The 18,896-nt window shown below is 51.1% G+C and overlaps 1 protein-coding gene across 9 annotated transcripts in view; it reads left to right on the forward strand.

Moving 5' to 3' along the window:
- The window catches only part of RAP1GAP2 (RAP1 GTPase activating protein 2), a 150,731-nt gene that overhangs the window by 67,189 nt on the left and 64,646 nt on the right, over nt 1–18,896 (forward strand). For 7 of the 9 annotated variants that reach the window (XR_012499573.1, XM_045518965.2, XM_045518966.2 and 4 more), the window contains one exon: nt 1,737–1,821. Coding sequence is in view for 6 of the 9 variants with exons in the window: in XM_045518965.2 (XP_045374921.1) it covers nt 1,737–1,821 (85 nt within the window). In the remaining 3 variants the exon portion in view is untranslated. Of the gene's footprint in view, nt 1–1,736; nt 1,822–2,575; nt 4,660–4,896; nt 4,977–18,896 lie in introns of those variants that run through there. The other 2 variants (XM_045518970.2, XM_045518972.2) reach the window with 2 other exon arrangements.

Raw genomic sequence — 18,896 nt, forward strand, 5'->3', positions numbered from 1 at the left:
GCCTTCCCTTTCCCCCACCATGGCTCTCAGGGGTGCAGGCCCATTGAGGAGGAGCAGTGATTGCTTGGAGAGGCCAGCATGGTCAGAGGGGCAAGCTTGTCCCGGACCCAGCTCTGTGGGGTCCACAGGCAGGTGAGGGCCAGAGCAGCCTGGCTGGACCCCACAATGGTAACGTCCAAGGCCATAACCAGGAGGGGAGGCTGATGGCTTTGGCTGAGAGGTAGAGGAGCTGCATCCTTTCCTTTGTGAGTGAGCGTGTGAGTGTGCACAGGCACGGGGTTGAGCTGTGGCCCTTTGGTTCTTGCACTAATTACAAGTCTGGATCGGGAGGGAGGGAACCCTATGAACCCTACTCTCCAGTCATCAGTGAGACCAAGGCCTAGGAAGAGAGGAGGAGGAAGGCAGGTGGAGGAGTGGGAAGGGGAATTGGCAGGGTTGAAGTTAATGGGGTCACGTAGCTCATCTGCCAAGCCAGATGTTCGTTCGGCTTCCCCACCTGGAGGACGGGCTGCAGGGGCAGGCGGGGGTTGTGCCAGGGTAGACGGCCCTGTGAAGCCTAGCCTGGTTTCTCTTAGCCTGGGCCTGCCTGGGTGGAGGGGAGCCAGGCTGGGGTGGTGTCTGGGCCCCCTAGGCCGGGGTTTCCTCTGGAAAGATGAAGGGCTGGTCTCTTTCTCTCATGAAAAGGGTTTGGGGTTGGAGCTGTCACTCCCGTTGGCAGGATGTGGGCTGGAATGAAGTACGGAAGCATTCTCTCCAGGCGACAGTGGGGGTCCTTTGGTTATTTAAGTAGGATCAGGTAGGGGGCTGACTCTCTTGGCTGCTTCAGGGTGGGATTCTGGAGAAGGAAACATTTGCAAAATTTGGGGCTTTGTGTATCAGCCCAGTTTTCTTAGGCTCTTAATACTGTTATCCTCGTCTCTCCCTCCTGTCCCAGCATATAGGCAGGGCACATCCAGGACACCAGAGTCCCTCATCCGGGGACTCCCCCAGGTTCTGCCCGGCTGGCTGTGTTGCATAACCATCACTCCAAAGGCTTATCCACTGCAAACATTCTTCCTGGTGATCGGACTGTAAACCAGCACTCCATGGTCACCAGCAAGGGCCAGATGGAAAGTGGGGAGTGTGTGAGAGCGGTGGACTTGTCGCAGTCATGTTGTCATGGTGACAACTCTGTTTAGCTGCCTCTCCACGGCCCTAGCCCACATGGACTAAAATAAGTTTTACCTGCAGCTCACACAGCAGGCAGTCCTGTCCTCCCAAAGTCAGCTGTCTGGCCAGGGCGTGTGTGTGTGTGTGTGTGTGTGTGTGTGTGTGTGTGTGTGTGTGTTTAGGGACAAAGGGGTCTCAGGGAGGACGCATCGGAAACGTTCACCCCTCTCCCCTTTTTCTCCCACCCAGTCCTGTATCTCATGTCTCTTTAGACCCATGGATCTCAGACTTCAGCGTGCATCACAATCACCAGAGAGATGGTTAAAACACAGATTCCAGGGCCCCATCACCTGAGAATGTGCATTTCTAACAAGCTCCCAGGTGAAGCCGATGCTGCTGATGCTGGGACCACACTGGGAGCAGCCCTGCCTTAGATTTTAGCGCATCCCAGCAAAGAAATGCAGTGGCCCTGTTCTCTGCAGTGTGTGTTAGCCTCTGTCCCCAGGCCCAGCTGGTATTGGAGGAGAGAGGGGAAGGCGCAGGCGGGCCCCCACTCACCTCTTCTGTGTTCTGTGGCCTCCTCACAGGAAGCAGGAGCTGGCCAACAGCTCGGATGTGACCCTCCCAGACCGGCCGCTGTCGCCTCCTCTCACCGCCCCTCCCACCATGAAGGTAAGAGGCTTCGGGTTGGTGAGTGGGGAGGGGAAGTGGGCGAGGAAAGTGCCGTCACTCTGGCCCGAGGCCCAGCTGCTTCTGTCCCCGTGAAGGCCATGGAGTGTCCCCACACCTCTGGAGGCAGCGTCCACTTGAGATTAGCAGTGTGGGGGGAAAGTGTGACTGTGAGACTCAGGGGTGTCAAGGGGCAGCGAGGAAATAGATAGGGGCTGAATGGGGTGGGCAGGATGCTTGGTGATTAGCGAGAGGCCTTGTGGAGCTGTGGGTTCCGGAATGAGGGGCCCAGGCCGGAGTGAGTGGGGGAGACTTAGAACGCAGCCTGGTGCCTTAAGGGGCCACTGCCCAGAAAGGCTGCCTGGGGACGGGGGGTGGGGAAGGAGGGGTCCTGTGGGCTGGGACGCTCTGGGGACTTGAATGGCACTTGCATGCTGGTCTGACTGCCTCTGACTGGCCCTCCTGAGCTGGCCCTGTCACCTCGGTCCCCATGAGAGAGGTGCCTTGGAGCTCCTGGGGGGGCCAGTACTTCTTTTCCTATTAGCACTTAATTCACATAGACTACATCCCAGGGCCCTGAGGGCGCTGCATCCTCCCCCCACCTTCCCCCGCTGAGCGCTCCCCCTTCACCTTTCAGTCTCCCTGGTGGGGAGGCCACGTGGGCCTGGGCTGGCCCTCGGGGAGGACTTTGGCTCAGCCAGGATTCCTGCCTAGGCAGCAGTGAACCTCCCTCCCTCCTTCCCTCACACTTTGCCAGGTGAGGACTAGCTCTGAAGAAGTCACCTGCCTCCTGAGTCATCTGAGGGGACATCTAGGCCAGGTGCCATCTCTGTCCTGGAGCTCTGCTAAGAGGTGACTCACAGGGAAATAATTAGGCATCTCTTTCCTGCTAGTCCCTGTTGCACCCCCTCTTCCCTGACCTAATCTGTTGCAAAAGGATACCCTCAAAGGAAGTCGACAAAAAGCGTCTTCCCATCATCATCCTGTATCAAGTGCCCACCATGCACAGGGCTGTGCGGTATGCACTGAGGGATAATCACGGGACGGCAGCCAGAGCCTGTCCTGGATGGATGAGGAATTCGGGAGTGGGTGGGGTACCCAGGCACATTGAAAGCCAGACCGTTGTCATCACCTGAGTCGCAGTGCTGGCATCGGAGCCAGAGCTGGGGTCTGCATGGGGCGCTGCTGAAGTATTCTGGGGTTCAGCCCCTGGGTCTGCAGAGCTGCGTGTGGGGTGCTTGTCTCTGTTCTCATGGGTGGCAGGAGTTTGCAGGGAGGATTCTGAAAGTCTCCAAGGAAGGGTCACTGAGTTCTCCTGGCAGGTTTTATGTACATGCTCATTTAATTTATTCAACACTCAACTTTTAAAGTTGAAGTATAGTTGATGTACAATATTATGTAAGTTACAGGTGAACAATATAGTGATTCACAGTTTTAAAGGTTATACTCCATTTATAGTTATTATAAAATATTGACTGTGTTCCCTGTGCTGTACAATATATCCGTATAGCTTATTTTATACATAATCATTTGTACCTCTTAATTCCCTACCCCTGTATTTCCCCTCCCCTGACCCCACTTGTAACCACTATTTAGTCCTCTATATCTGTTAGTCTGCTTCTTTTTTGGGTAACACTCACTAGTTTATCCAATACCCAATATTTATTTGAATGTTGTTTTAGTCAAGACCCTTGGTGGCAAGTGACAGAAACATAGCTCACTTTGGCTTAAGCACAAAAGGAAATGTATTGCCTTTGGGCAAGTATAGACTCTGGGCATGGCTGCATTAGAACTTCGTCTCTTGCCATCTCTCTCCTGCGTTTCATTCTTTGTCAAGCTCTGGCTCTGTGATGGCAGATGGTGACAGCAGCTCTTACTTTCTAAGTACCTCCAGTGGAAAGAAGAGTTTCTTTTTTTTCCCAGGATTTCTACCAAAAGTCCCAGGGAGGAAGCTCATTGGCCTGGCTTAGGTCACATGGCTCTCTCTGAACCAATCATTGCAACCAGAAGGAGATGGAAGGCTCTCCTGCCCACCATCTAAACTGTAAGAACTGAGAATGGGGGGCGGGGAGGCTCCTTAAAGGAAAATGGGAGGGGCTACAATGAGAAGAAGAGGGAATGGATGCAGAGCAGGCAAGATCAACAGCTTTCTACTACAGGTGCTGACTATGTGACAAGGCAGTAACAAGGCAGTATGATTCCTGTTCTCTTGGAGTTTATTGTCCAGCTAAGGAGCCAAAAGTTGAAAAGACAATTTCATAAATGAGGGATGGACAGTTAGGTGTGATGAATGTTCTGAAGGAGAAGCACAGTGTAGCTCAGGGACAAAATAAGACGTGTGGAGTGGGAGATAACCTAACCCTGAGGGCTTTGAAGAGGTGATTCTTAAGCTGAGCCCTGAGAGTAGAGTAGGACTTAGTGAAGCAAAAATTCAGTTAGGGTTCCTTTCTAGATGCTTGTTACTCAGAGTGAGGCCAAGAGACCAGCCGCATGTGCCTCACTTGGAAGCTCCTTAGAAATACAGAACCCTGTTCTGTGGGACCCCAGTCCCCATATGGTGTCTGGACTATACTGGAATCCAAGTTGGAGGAGCCAGCACTTATCTTCCACTCCTCTGGTTTGCTTGAATCTTCTGTCCCAGCAGACCCTCTTTCCCCGGGTAATACTTTTCTAAATTAAGCCTGAATACATGTGTTCTTCAAGATGTTGACTGAAGCCTCCTCCTTCCCCATCAGTCTCACCTGGGATCACCTGTGTGGACCTGGGCTCTCAGGTGTGATGTCCTCTCCAGGATGTGAAGCAGGTCCTCTCTGCTTTGCTGACACCTCCGGACCTTCCCAGGTTATTACTGCACATGGAAGTCTGAGAAGCCAGGGGTGGAGGCTGGACTCTCTCCAGGGTCACTGGCCCTGGAGTTCTATCAGCCCTCCACCCTCCTAGCATCTGGGCAATGGAGGAGAGTCTCATCCGGTTCCCTTGGCAGTGCAGGCTTGGGGCAGGGGTGGCAGGGAACCCTTTTGGTATTGATTAGCTTGGGAGTCATAAAATGTTGAGGATGGATGATCATTTCCTTTCCAGGTAAGCTGGAGGTCAGGAGGTGGGAAATGACTCACCCAAGGTCCCAATGAAGATAACTGTGTCCATCCTGTAGTCATAGAGTAAGTTCATTTCTAAGACCCGAACCATCTTTGATGAAATGCTCTCATCCCATCCCACACACCAGGGATGCTGGGGCAGAAGCTGGCCTCCAGCCCGAGAAGCTCCCCCCCAGGTCCCTGCCTCCCACCAATGAGCCTGCTGCCACTGGGCTTTTACGCCCCTCCCCCACCTCTTTGTGATTTTCAAGAGGATTTTTTTCTTACTTATATGAAACTGAGAAAAAGCCACCAAGGAGATGCTGAGCAGATGGGCAGAACGAGAGCCCAGTTCCCAGCCAGAATTCAAACTGTGGACGGCACAGGATGGGCTGGGAGAGGGGTTTGGGGCTGTCTGCCGGGGAATACAGTGGATGGTTTCCAGGCCCTCATTTTTAATGATCTGGTTTTTATGCCCAAATGGATCAACAGGACCAGGGAGGGCGGGTGTACGTGCCCAGCATCGCACTAGGCCCTGTGGGGTCAAACCGAAGCTGCAGTCCTCATCCCTCAAAGACCTTGCTGTCTTCAGGGGGCCTTAACTGAGCAGAAGAAACCATATGGCTCAGCATGTGACAAGCTGCAGTGTGTCATGTGGCTTCTCAGTGGGAGAGAACTGTGAGGACGGCTTCGTGGGGAGGCGGCGGTGGTGGGGAGTTGGAAGGGACCCTAATGGCAGGCACGAGGGTTGGGTGACCCCCCGGGACTGAGCATACAGCAGCCTATCGGGCTTGAGGGGGTTGGGGCTGACTCTCCTGATTCTTTGCTAGCGCACAGTAAGTGCATGGGAACTTCATCTGAAGGTGATGGTGCTGGGACTGGATGTGACCTTGACCCGAATTGTCACACTCACTTCTGGAGCCTCACCAGACGGCCCGGGCTGCTGGGAGGTGACAATTTCTCAGCCTTCTCCATCCCTCTTTGTGCAGGTCTGAGGGCAGTCCCTGCTTCCCCCCCAGACCTCCTCCTTTCCCGAAGAAGACGAGGAGGCCTGGGGTGTGAGCAGAAAGTCTTATTCCTGCCTTGCCCCCCCCACCCCCGGGCCTTTGCTCTCCATCACTCACTGATATCCCCGAAACCCTCAGCAGGGGGGCAGCAAGTGTGAAAGTCCCCAGGTGCTAGGGAAGAAAGTGGAGGTCACAGGAGCCTTCTCTGCACCTTTTTCATTTTCTTTTTCTTTTTCTGGGGGGGGGGCAGAACTGTGCCTGGTCTCTGCCTCCTGCCCTCCCAGCCACTCTCTCCTGGGTCTGGGGGAGCGGGGCTGGGGTTTCCTTTCCATCCCCAGGCCTGATGGTATCTCTTACTTATATCCCTAATCCCTATCCGCTGTCTTCTGTCCTCGCTGAGAAGAGAGACCACCCTCCTTTGTCAGGGTTGAGTGAAGGGGGGTCATCCTCCTGTCAGATCTACCGAGTCTGTATGGTCGAGTTGAGGAGGCACCTGTGGGAAGGATGGGCAGGGGCGGGAAGGGCCTGAGGACCCAGCAGGGCGGTTTGATTTCCCTTCTTTAAGAAAGCCTTGGCGGGGGCAGGAGAGTTAGGACAAATATTTATTCCCGCATCACCACCATTGCAGGAGGTTCTGCTGGCTTTCTTGTTGGCGCCTCTGGGAGAGCTGTCTCTGGGCTCCACACAGACCCTATTTACACCGCTGGTCCGGATGCCGTCTCTTTGAAAACTGCTTCCCAGGAGCCCTCTGATTTCATACAGGCCAGGGGCCAGGGGAGCCCAAGGACAGTGCAGACAGGAAGGGGCTTACCTGGGTCTGCATCTGTCTGGGGGCACCTTGGAGGCTTAGAGGCCCCAGAGATGTCTGTGTGTGCACCACCTGCATGAACCAACCCCCTCGTGTGTGCACGTATATATATTACCCCTGATTTTATTCATTGTTTTAAGGCCAGCTAGCCCTTACCTTAGGTGTAGCAGATTTTAAAAAATGTACATACATTGAAATGCATAAATCTTAACTATAAACTTTGATTAATGGATACACCCATGGGCCCCAGACTCTGATTCAGCTATAGGACCTTTCTGTCCCCCCGAGAATGTTCCATTATGTCTCTTCCTCGTCAATCCAAACCGCCCCCTCAGAAAGCGACCAGTGTTCTGATGTTTTTTTTTTCGTTGTAAATTAGTTTTGCCTGTTAGTGTAAAAGGAATCACATAGGTTATTACAAGCTATTGAATACAGTTCCCTGTGCTATACCTTGGGAACTTGTTTATCTTTTTTTTTCAAGTTGAAGTATAGTTGATTTACAATGTTGTGTTAGTTTTGGGTGTACAGCATAGTGATGCGGTTATACGTGTATATATATTCTTTTTCATATTCTTTTTTTAGAAACTAATGCAACATTGTAAATCAACTATATTTCAATTTTTTAAAAAAGCCCAAAAAGGAATCACGTTGTGTCCAGCTCAGCGTAACATCTGTGAGATTCATCCACGCAGTTGGGTGTATCAGTACTTTGTTCCTTTTTGTCACTGTTGTATGAATTTAGCACAATTTGTTTATTCTCCTGTTGAGGGACATTTGGGTTGTTTCCAATTTTTGGCTATAACGAATAGCCAAATGCCCTGAATATGCTGATGTTAAGTTTTGTTTTGTTTTGGACATGTGTTTTCACTTCTCATAGGTAAATACTTAGAGGGAAATGGCTGGGTCAAAGGGGAGGTGAATGTTTAACTTTATATGAAACCACCAAGCTTCTGGCCAGATGCTTGTACCATTTTACGTCCCTGTCGGCAATGTTATGAGAGCTCTGACTTCCTCACATCCTTACCATCATTTGCCATTGTCAGTCTATTTAATTTTAGCCAGTTGAGTGGGCGTGTAGGGCAGGGTAGTTCATTGTGATTTTAATTTGCATTTTGTCTGATGACTAATGACGTGGAACACTTTTTCATATGCTCGTGGACCATTCTTAACCTTTTATCCTTTCTCCCTCTTTAAAATTGGGTCGTTTGTCTTCCTGTCAGCATTCTTTACATATTCCAGGTACAAGTTCATTCTTTGTCTTAACAACATCATTTAAAAAAAATTTTTTTTGTCAGGGGGGAGGTAATTAGATTTATTTATTCATTTATTTTTAGAGGAGGTACTAGGGATAGAACCAGGATCCCTTGCACGCCAAGCATTCACTCTACCACTTGAGCTATATCCCCCCCCCACTTTTTTTTAATTGTAGTCGATTTACAATGTTGTGTTCATTTCTGGTGTACAGCATAGTGATTCAGTTTTACACATACATATTCCTCTTCATATTCTTTTTCATTATAGTGCCCTGTGTTAACAACGTCTTTGACAAGCAGAAGTTTTAATTTTGATGATGTCCAATTTATGGATTTTTTTCCCCCACTTTGTGTCTCTAGCTTTCTGTGTCTTAAGAATTCTTTGCTCACTCCATATCACAAAGATTTTCTTCTAGGAGCTTTCTGGTTTGAGCTATAAATCTAAGATCCATCTCAATTTTTATTTATTTTTTGGGGTGGGGTTAGGTTTATTTATTTATTTATTTTAATGGAGATACTGGGGATTGAATCCAGGATCTCGTGCATGCTAAGCGTGCACTCTACCACTGAGCTACACCCTCCCCACCTCAATTTAATTGTGTGGCACGGTATAGGCATTGCTGGGCTGCTCCCCACAGGTCTGCAAGCCTTGTAGTTGCCCAGCCTTGAGATGGAGGAAGGAGCCTGGCGTCAGTGACATAAACATCGCTGGTTTAATGGATGGGGGATCTTACACGTCTGAAGCAAGGTCCTGGAGAGACACCCTGCCATGTGCGGCAGACGGCGGGCAGGACGTGGTAGCAGGCTTCGCTACCAGGGGGCAAGGGAGGTTGCCAGTTATGGGGGAATCGACTTGACATCAGGTTGGCTCACTGGTTACCAAGGAAACCATCAGAAGAGTATGTCTCTCACTGCTCCTTTGCCCCTTTGATAAGCTATCATGGTGGAAGTGTTCCGATCTAAAGATTAGAACAATCACTAGCTGGGTCGGGGGGCAAATATGTAGACATTTACTGATTAGGCTCTGTGATTAAGAGGGAAAGTCACTCAGGTGAGTAGGGTGTAGGTGAGGCAGGGACTGGTCGAGCAGGAGGATGTACAGAGAGCAAGAGACTAGGCATCTTGTGTGGCCTGATCACATAGGTATCTAGGTCCATTTATTCCCCAGTGTCTGGATATCCAGACATTGAAAAGACTTTCAGTTGCTTTGGTACGTTAGTCAAAAAATCTGCTGGCTGTGTTCATGCACCGTGCATGTGTATGGCTGTCTCCACATGCCGTGGTGTTTCTCTAGATCATCGTGACACTTGTGCCATCACTCCAGCCTTCGGCCCCTTCTTATGGCAGATGTTAGTAACTCATCACGGCACCCTGGCCCAGGAGTTTAGATGTGGTCTCAGAATCCTCTCCAACAGAGCCCTGCAGGCAGCCACCACCAATCATTTGGAGCTGACATTTGAGGTGAATTGCTTCTGGCATCTCTGATTGAAATTGTCAGAAGAGGTTAAGTTGTTTGCTTGAGGTCCCAAAGCTGGTGAGGGCAGGGCCAGGATTTGGACTCAGGTCTGTCTGTGTGGCTCTGAAGCCTGTGCAGTCTTAACCATACTCCAGGCTGCTTTGGGTGAATCACATGAGCTTGTTACTTGATTTTCCTGATCTCCGGTTTCTTCCCCTGTAGAATAGGGACAATGGGCACCTGGAGGAGTGAGTGTGAGGAATAATGAGATAAACCAGGAAGCAGCTAACACACAGGAGGGACTCAATAAGTGGTTGTGATAATAAGTATGATGATGGTGATGATGGTGATGATGATGATGGTGATGATGATGGTGATGGTGATGATGGTGATGGTGACATGGTTCTAGCTGTTGAGAAACATACAGTCAGGGCTTCTCTCTAGGGAACTGGGAGCCACCAGCATGTGAGTCCCTTCATTGCTCCCATGGAGACTTCAGGGCTGAAGGCCCCAGAGGGAGACCCTGCTTCCTAGAAATTGCTAATGGAGCCCAAGCCACAGGCCTTGGATTAGGCATCTGGGCCACCTGGGCCTCATTCCTTCTCCTTTGTTTTGGGGGAACAAGCCAGTTGGGCTTCCAGAATAGTCTCTCTGGGAACCCACCTCCCTTTTCTTTTGATCCTCCAGTCCATCTCCCTTTCCCTCTGACAGGCCATATGGTCTCCTGGACCATGGAGGCTAATCAGTTCCTTTGACCTGGACCCAGATCCTTTGAGTCCTTCTCAAAAAGGTGACACCATATTGAGCAATAATTAAGACAGTGGTTTCTGGAGCCAGTCTGCTTTGTGTTAGGCTTTGCCACTTCCTAGCTGTGTGCTGTCTCTGGGCCTCAGTTCCCTCATTTGCAGAATAGGAATATGAGAGTCCCTGCGGTGTGTGGTTGTAATGGGGATTAATTGAGATGATGTATGTTTATCATTTAGAACAGAGGCAAGTGGCATGTGCTGCAGAAATATTAGTCATTATTACCTCTCCAGAGAAGAGCCATGCTCAGAGGGTGAGTCTGGAAGGAAGTACACCGATTTTTCAGTTGTTAATGTAATTCCTCCTCAGGACTCCCTGATTTCCCGCGCTGCCTGGTACCCGCAGCTGAGGTGCCTCTCCATGCCCAATGAACGAAAATTGAAATTGCATTTTCTGTGACTGGCCCCACCTGATTCCAGTGTATCAGACCCGAAACCCTGCCTAATAAATGTGGTTGACAGCAAGGGTATTGGAAAAAGGCCAAACCAAAGATCCTTCCCAGCAAATTCAGATGGATCTGGGGGAGGGGTCTCTAGGGAGGGAGCGTCCCTCCAGATCGTTCTCCCAACGCTTGGAGTCAGGCTGCCCTGAGCCAGTCATGGTCCACAGGCCAGGTGGTTCCCACAGCGAACCTGCAAGGCCAGCGTCCTCATGAAGGATTTTGGGATTGGACTGAGTGGAGACCTGGATAATTCAAGGGTATGGAGAGTCCCAGGGCTGGCCTTGGAATGCATTTTATCATGTTTATCCCCACCAGAAGGTTCCTTCCTAATTCCTCTTGCCTGTGGCTAGTATTAAAATGAGTCTATATTTCTAGACAACACCAACCTAGTGCTCTGATGGGGCTGCTCTAGCCCTTGTCATGCCGCCTGCCTTTGAAGTCCTACCGCGTAACTTAGCCCCTGGTTCTACGACATCCCTGCTTGTTTTGGGTCCTGCCTTCCCTAATGGCCTGTGATGGGTCTGGGGCACAGAGCCCCAGTCCTGGTCCTGGGATTTAGTAACCAATTGTGTGACATTGTGCAGTTCGTCAACTACTAGGAAGCTCAGTTCCTTCATTTGTAGAATTGAGCTCACACCATAGGGATCCTGAGAGAATCACAGGAGGAAACCTGTGGGCAAGGGCTTCAGAAAGCACCAGCCACCACACAGGTGCCACACGGGTGGGTAAAGGCTCCTTGTGGCTGTTATTGGGGACAGTGAGCTAAATGCTCATGGGGTGGTCGCATTGATTATCCCACTCTTCTCTTCCAGCTGCCTAGACTCTTCTGCACTGAGCCAGCTCAGGAGCGGGGTCATGCCAGATTCTGTGTCCTGCCTCCCCCTACCACCCCTGTGCACGCCTGGGGGTCATCATTGACCTGACACTCAAGCCCAGTGCGTTTGGTGCTTTAGGGGACAGTAGACAGTGGGTTCTGTGTTTGTTCCTGGAGGGAGTCACCCCCGCACTTCTGAGCCCCCCAGTAGGTACCTCCTGTGTGTCCGTCTCCTGCTGGCTTTTTACCCCTGGGCCCCTGCTCTGGGCTGAATGTGGAGATGGAGTTTCGGGCCTTAGGCTGTGCATTCATTTCCTAGGAGTGCTGTAACAAAGTACCACAAGCTTGATGGCTTGAGACAACAGAAATCTATTCTCTCACCCTTCTGGAGGCTGAAGTCTGAGACCAGCGTGTTGGCAGAGCCATGCCCCATCCAGAAGCACCAGAGGCAGAGGATCCTTGCTTGCTCCTTCCCGCTGCTGGTGGCTCCTGGCATTCCTTTGGTTTGGGGCTGCATGCTTCCATCTCTGCCTCCTCTTCACACGGCCGTCTCTCCTCTCTGGGTCTGAGGTTCTCTTATAAGGATGTAGGGCCCACCTGGATTCACCTGGATCTCATCTCGAGATCTTTAACTTAATTACACCTGAAAAGTCCCTTTATCCAAATAAGGTCACACTGATAAGAGTCTTGGGCGTGGACGTATCTTCTGGGTGGTGGGGGCTACCGTTTAACCCATACAGTGTGCACTTCCCTCTCTCAGGAGCTCCTGATGGGAGCTTGGTGAGGCCAACACCTGCTCATCCTTGTGTAGTTGGATGTCGTTCAGGTGTGACTGCAGGTGTGTGTGTGTGTGTGTGTGTGTGTGTGTGTGAGAGAGAGAGAGAGAGAGAGAGAGAGAGAGAGAGAGAGAGAGAGAGAGAGAGAGAGAGAGATGGGGTGAGCGTTGCAGGGGCAGCGCTGAGGGGAACTGGCCCAATTTAGCCCCAGCTCCGTGTCCTGCGGGGACAGGGCGTGTTCTCCCATTCTTGCTGTCACAGGGCCTGGTACATAAGGGGCCCAGAGGAGATGCTTCATAAAAACATAGTGGCCGGTGCATAATCCATACTCATAATAGGTGATTTATGGCTCTTCACTGATCCAGTCTTGAGAGTGTGGCATTGAACAAAAAAGCCCAGTATTGTAGAATTTTTATAAGATATTTTTGTAAGTAAACGGCAGGGAAAAAAAAAACCACCCCACACCCTATTTTAAATAAAATGACACATGCTTGTTATAAAAAATTTAAGCCATTGTCAAGTATAAAGAAAGTAAAACAAAATGAAACCATAATAAGAATGCCACCACCCAGACATATTCATCCTTCCCATTTGCTAAGCGTCCAGACATCTCGGCATCACACACACACAAAGAGGCATAAATCAATGTGATCACGCTGTTTGTGCTCATTTGTAGCAAAAGGAGTTAAAGTCAATTTTATTTGCATTTAACCAGTGAAGAAAAAACCAGGCAGCTCAGGAGTCACTGAAGTTTAGATAAATGTTTCTGCTCTGTAAGAGACAGTAACTCCTTTAGGAGTCCTCTAAAGATGAGGTAAAAGATTTTTAAAAATACAAACAAACAAATCTTTGAGGGTGGAGACATTAATTTTTTTGTTTTGTTTTTTACTAAATTATTTAAACTTTATACGTAGCATTCGGCTCCCTGCTTTGAAATAGGAGAACCAGGTGATTTTGGAGGAGAGGTGGTGCGGTCTGCGTGCTTGGCCCCTTGGATGGCTTGACACACTCCTTTTGAGGGGAACAGCTGTGCCCTTCACAGCAGCCTAGGCTGAGCGGATCTGCACCTCCAGCCTTCCAAGGACCCCAGCTCAGTTCCACGTGGAAATCAAGCCAAGCCCATTGTGGGAGTGAATTGGATTTGCTAGCAGATGACATGGCTGAGCTGATTGGATTTGGCAGCAGGACTGAGAAGTTTCTGAAATGTCAGATGTTAATATGATGGCTGGTTGGCTCTAAATGGGAAATCAGAAGTGAGGGGTGGGTGGCTAGGTGACGTCATCTGCTGCAGGAGAGGAAAAGGGGAGGGACTGGGGAGAGAGGACATAGGAAGTGGGGAGGGGAGAGGAGGGGAGAGGGGAGGAGAGAAGGAAGGTGGGAGAAGGCAGGAAGGGGTGAGGCGAGGTGGATGGGTTGGGTTTGCTCCTTTGAGGGTCACTAGCTGGTAGGTCTGGGCCCAATGTGCCCAAAGACATGCTTTGTTGGACCAGCATATTAAAAAATTGATTTCAGTACTGTTGGGAGGGTTGTGCTCTCTCCAGCTCCTATTTTGCTTCATGTCCTCCCTGGCTCCTAAAGGCATCTGGATTTAGGACTTTTGCCAGATCTCTGCTGCTGTTTCTAGAACTCTTCCTTCCAAAGGGCTGGTCCTTGTGGGTGGCTGGGGCTCACAGGGGGCCAGAATTGCATCTCACCTCAGAGATGCTGTGGGGATCCGGGTGATTCTGAAAATCCACTGGATCCCCTATGCCTCCCTGGCTTCACCCCAGTGTGGATGTCCAGTTGGGTTTCCTGACAACATTGGAGGGTCCCTTTGGGGTGATTATTCCATATTCAGGAGAGCTGGGCTGTGGGAGGAGGGAGGCAGGAACTGTGACTTGTACATCTCCATCTGCTTCTGCCTGATGACCTTTTGTTGAACTGGGAAGATAATCAGAGAATTTTTTCATTGCCTTTTCTAGCTTCTAGAAGGCCACCTGCATTCCTTGGCTCCTGGCCCCGTTCCTTGTCTTTAAAGGCAGCAACATTGATTGGGCTAGGCCCTTCCCAAGCTCACATCTTTCTGATTCTCTCTCCTCTGCCTCCTTCTATTAGAAGGACTCTTTTGATTATATTGGGTCTACCTGGATAACCCAGGCATCTCGTCTCATTTCAGGGTCAGCTGATTAGTGACCTTAATTCCATCTGCACCTTAATTCCCCTTTGCCACCCTCAGCCTCATATAGTTACAGATTCTGAGGATTAAGGACAAGAGCATCTTTTGTAGGTGGGCGTTATTCAGCTTAAGACAAGCTCAGGCCACCTTCATGATTCAGTAGGAGAGGTGGGGCCACGTTAGACCTGGGTTCCTCATCTGTAAAATGAGGGACTTTTAACCCAACTCCTAGTGGAAACCCTAGAGGCCCAACACAGAGTAGGTCTTCCTTCTGTGGGATTCTACAGTTCTGTGACTGACCCTTCACCTGCCTGATTGCATTGTTTTGTGAGCCCATGACTGATTATGTGATTCCAAATGTCCTCCCCAGACCATGAGACTTGAAATGGTAGGCAGGTCATGTGTCCCTAAGCTTTTCCACATAGAAAGGAAGGCCACACAACCGTCATGGCATCAGGCTAGAGCTGAGATGTGACTTTGATTTTGTTACCTTCAGTCAGCAACTTGCTGATTCCCCCATCCAGGTGGAAAGATAATCCCCTCAGTGAGGAAAAAAACATGACCCGTGAGCTTCCAGCCCTGATTTGGCGTTATCCAAAGGAGGTGCCGTTTCCTGCCTCCCGTGGTCACATATGGAGATCATCCTCCTCCCGTCTAACCTGAGTCTTTCTTGCTGCAATTTCAGCTTGCTGGCTGTCAGTTTGGCCGGCAGGGAAACAGCAGAGCTGGCCACCAGGTCGATAATGACACCAGATCCTGGTGATCTGCTTCTAACAGATCCCATTCTAAGTGTCACCACTTGCATCCCAGGGCCACCCCCTGCTTCTTGCTGTCAGAGTGGACGGTCTGTCATGCATATGGGGTCACCTGGGGGTGAGGGTGGGCAGGGGTGGGAGGGAGGCACTTCATTGTGCTGAGACCGGCCATGCTTAGATAACCCTCCCTAGGTGACCTGCCTGGCACGGAAAGTCCCCTCCTGGTCCCCCAGGTCAGATAGTGTTGCCTGGCTACAGGGCTGCCAGCGAGGCTCTGGCAGGGAGCGTAAACAGGCACACATATTTAAAATTCAATATCCCTGGGAGGGTAAACACCCAGCCAGGGCCTTCCAGCCCACCGATAATCTCTAATTCTCTTCTGGGAATTGGCCATCAGCTGTTGTGAGGGACCGGGAAGGGGGTGGGGGTAGGCCAGTTACGGCCTCAGCCCCTAGAGGACTGTCACCTTGGTCACCTGGGCAAGGCTCCTGGGAGACCCTGGGACTGGCCAGGCCTCTTCAGCTGGGGGGAGTGTTGAGGACCTGGGACTCTGAGGGCAGCTGGTCCAGATTCTGCCTTGGACTGCAAGGGGAATGGCTGTGGTGGGCTGGGCCCCTGTGGAGGGCATGTACTCCTGGGGCACCCAGCACAGAGAATGAGTGAAATCGGCAATCTGCTGGCCAGCCAGGTGTCCTGTGAGGGTCTGTGTCTGACCAGAGAGAAGGATGCTTTCTTCCAATTGGTCTACCCAGAGGGGTGCCCTGTTCTAATTCGCACAAAAGCACCCTTGGGCCCGCCAACGGGAAGCTCCTTAGGTTGAGCCCCAGAACTACCCTCGGGATGCTGAGTGTCACTTGGCTTGTACCCAGGCAGCCCCCCTGCCTCCCGAGGGGGAGCAGGGGTCTCAGCAGCTGTGGGACACAGGGTGGTGGTGGGACCCACTCCCCTCCGTATGGGGTGGGAAAGGAGGCCAGTGTCCTCTTGGCTGGAGGTGCACAAATGGCTACTTGGGAGCCTTTCCCCACACTTGGTAGGGGAGACCCTGCGGGGGTCTCCTGGTAGGGATCATCTGACAGTGATGCGTGGTCTTCCGCCAGTGAGATTGATTGCTTTCCCTGTATGTGCTTCGTGCTTGCCCCTCTTCTGTTACTTGGACTTCTTCCTCGCTCCTCACCCTGCAGCCTCCCTCCTTTCCATATCTCCTCACTCAGAGGGGCAGTTTGGGTGCTACCTCCCCCAGGAAGCATTCCCTGAACTCCTCCAGCAGGAGTTTGTATTGCTTGCTCTCCTGCACAAGAACACCGTGCATGGAAGTGCCAGGGAAATCTCTTCATTCACTCAGCAAGTGTTTATTGAACCCCTGCCATGGATTACGGACTGCTTTAGGGCCTGGGGAATCCGGCGGACATGATTGCTGCCCTCACGGAGCTTACTGTCCAGTGAGGGAGATGGACGTAGATAAGAAAGTCATCAGACCACAGCAGCTTCTGATCAGTGCCCTGAAGAGAGACACAAACATGGGGTTTGGGCAGAGCCATCATTTCAAGGGTGCTATTCGAGAATATGGTGTCTGTAGAAGGGAGAAGTGGCTTTGAATGGGGGCTCAAGGAAGGCCTGGGGGAGGTAACATTTAAGCTGAGCCCTGAAGGATGAGAAGGAATAGGGATATATCTGGCTGCAGGAAATAACAGGAGTCTGTGCTTTTTTTTTTTTTTTTTTTTTTCCAATTTATTGAAGTATAGTTGATTGACAATGCTGTGTTGGTTTCAGGTGTACAGCAGAATGATTCAGTTATGCATCTATCTGTCTATTCTTTTTCAGATTCTTTTCCATTATAGATTATTACATGATATTGCATTTAGTTCCCTGTGCTCTACAGTAGGTCTTTGTTGTCTAGCTCGCTGTGCTTTTGAAGGTCTGTGTGGCTGGAGCAGAGTGAGCGAGGGGAGGCTGAAGAGAGGCAGAGCGATCCAGGCCTGTGGGTCTTGGGGAGGGGTTGGATCCTACTCAGCAGGGTGATGGGATTCATATCCGGCTGCCACGTGGAGAATTGGGGGATAAACCAGAGGAAGTGGAAGGAGGGAGACCAGACTGGAGGCTGTAGCTCTAGTCTGGGCAAAAAGTGAAGGGGGCTTGAACCTGGGAGGGTGTTGGCAGTGGAGGTGGAGAAAAATGGATGGATTAGGGTTATGTTGAGGAAGTCAAGACAACAGGAGGTGTTGGTGGACTGGATGTGGAAGGCAAGGGAAAGGGAGGAATCTAGACGTCTAGTTTCCCTAGATGGGACTTGAGCAATGAGTGGGTTTTGGCCCTAGTTTTCTGAGATGGAGAAGCCTGCAGAGAGATGGGTTCAGGTAGGAAGATGAAGGTCTCTATTTTGGACACGCTGAGCTTGAGACTCATGAGACAGCAAAGTGGAAAAAAATCAAGTATGCATTTGGAGATGCTAATTGGAGGTCCAAGGAGAGGCCAAGGTTGGAGATATTCATGTGGGCGTATCAGCATGGAGGTGGAATTAAATCCAGGGGGATGGATGGGTAGCTGGGGAGGACAGCAGAGACAGAGATGAGGTGGGTTCCTGGCTGAGCCTTGAGGATCTCCACAGAGCAGAGGAGTCTGCAAGGAGGAGGAAGTGACTCTGAGGGAAGAAGATGAGAAGTTCTTCTGGGATTTGGCAACATGAAGGTCACTAGTGTCATTGACAAGAGCAGTTTCAGGTATGCTGTGGGGTCAGATTGATTGTCTGATGGAGGCTGAAAGACTGTGTTGCTTAAGGTGTGCAGAATCCCTCAGAGCTGACCGGAGTGGCCAAGTGTAGGAAGACTGATCCCATCCACTCCAGCTGGAGGTGGGGTCTCCCATGTGCACGGCCAGGCTATCCTCCTAGCTAGGACCCCATGACTGCCCTGCCCCATGGAGACACCAGGCTCCCTTCAGAATGCAGCACACGGTTTCCCAGGGCAGAACAGATCTAGGCTGCCTGGAGGATTTAGGAGAGGATGGTCAGGAGGGTGAGTGCCCAGCATGAGCTGCATAGGTTTAACCAAAATCACGAATGCATCTTCCTTCTCCAGTAGACGTGGCATGTCCTGTAGGCCTGGAAGAGCAGTCATGATTTCATCTCCTGCCGGCCCTTTCAGACTGGTCACTCCCAGGGCTCCAGTTCACCCTTCCCTCTGGATAGCCATGTGGCCAAAGGAACTCCCAATTCAGTGTAAATGGGGCTGTGCCTTGGGACCAAGGCATATCGCCTGCCCTTTGGGGAGCTGAAAGGGGCCTGGAAGAGTTTCTGGGATTGGAAGAAGCCAGAGCTCCCTTGAGATAGATCTGCTTTGCAATCACCTGTCTCAGCTGCATCGGTCCACATGGCAGGGAGATGCCTCGGATCTCAGCTATGGGTCTGGACCTCCCAGATCGCTCACCTGGCCCCCTTGTGGCCTATTCCATCAACACCAGACGGTAGGCTGGGAGGTGGCAAGCCCACAGCTGCCTGCTAAGCCATCTGGGTAGACCCAGGGGATCAGGCTGCCAGGAGCTGGGGCCCCAACACCACGCCCACTGCTGTCCTCACCACTCAGGGGTCCCTGGAGACCCCCTTAGGGAGACCAGGCCTTGGTGGGTGGGGGAAGGAGGGCAGCATAATAGCGTCCTCAGTCAGAATGAAACCCATGTTCCCAACATCACAAGGTCCTCTTCTTTTTTCTGTCCTGCCCAGCCTACAGCTTCAGGGAGGT

The sequence above is a fragment of the Camelus bactrianus genome, chromosome 16, assembly GCF_048773025.1.
Source record: "Camelus bactrianus isolate YW-2024 breed Bactrian camel chromosome 16, ASM4877302v1, whole genome shotgun sequence".
NCBI lineage: Eukaryota > Metazoa > Chordata > Mammalia > Artiodactyla > Camelidae > Camelus > Camelus bactrianus.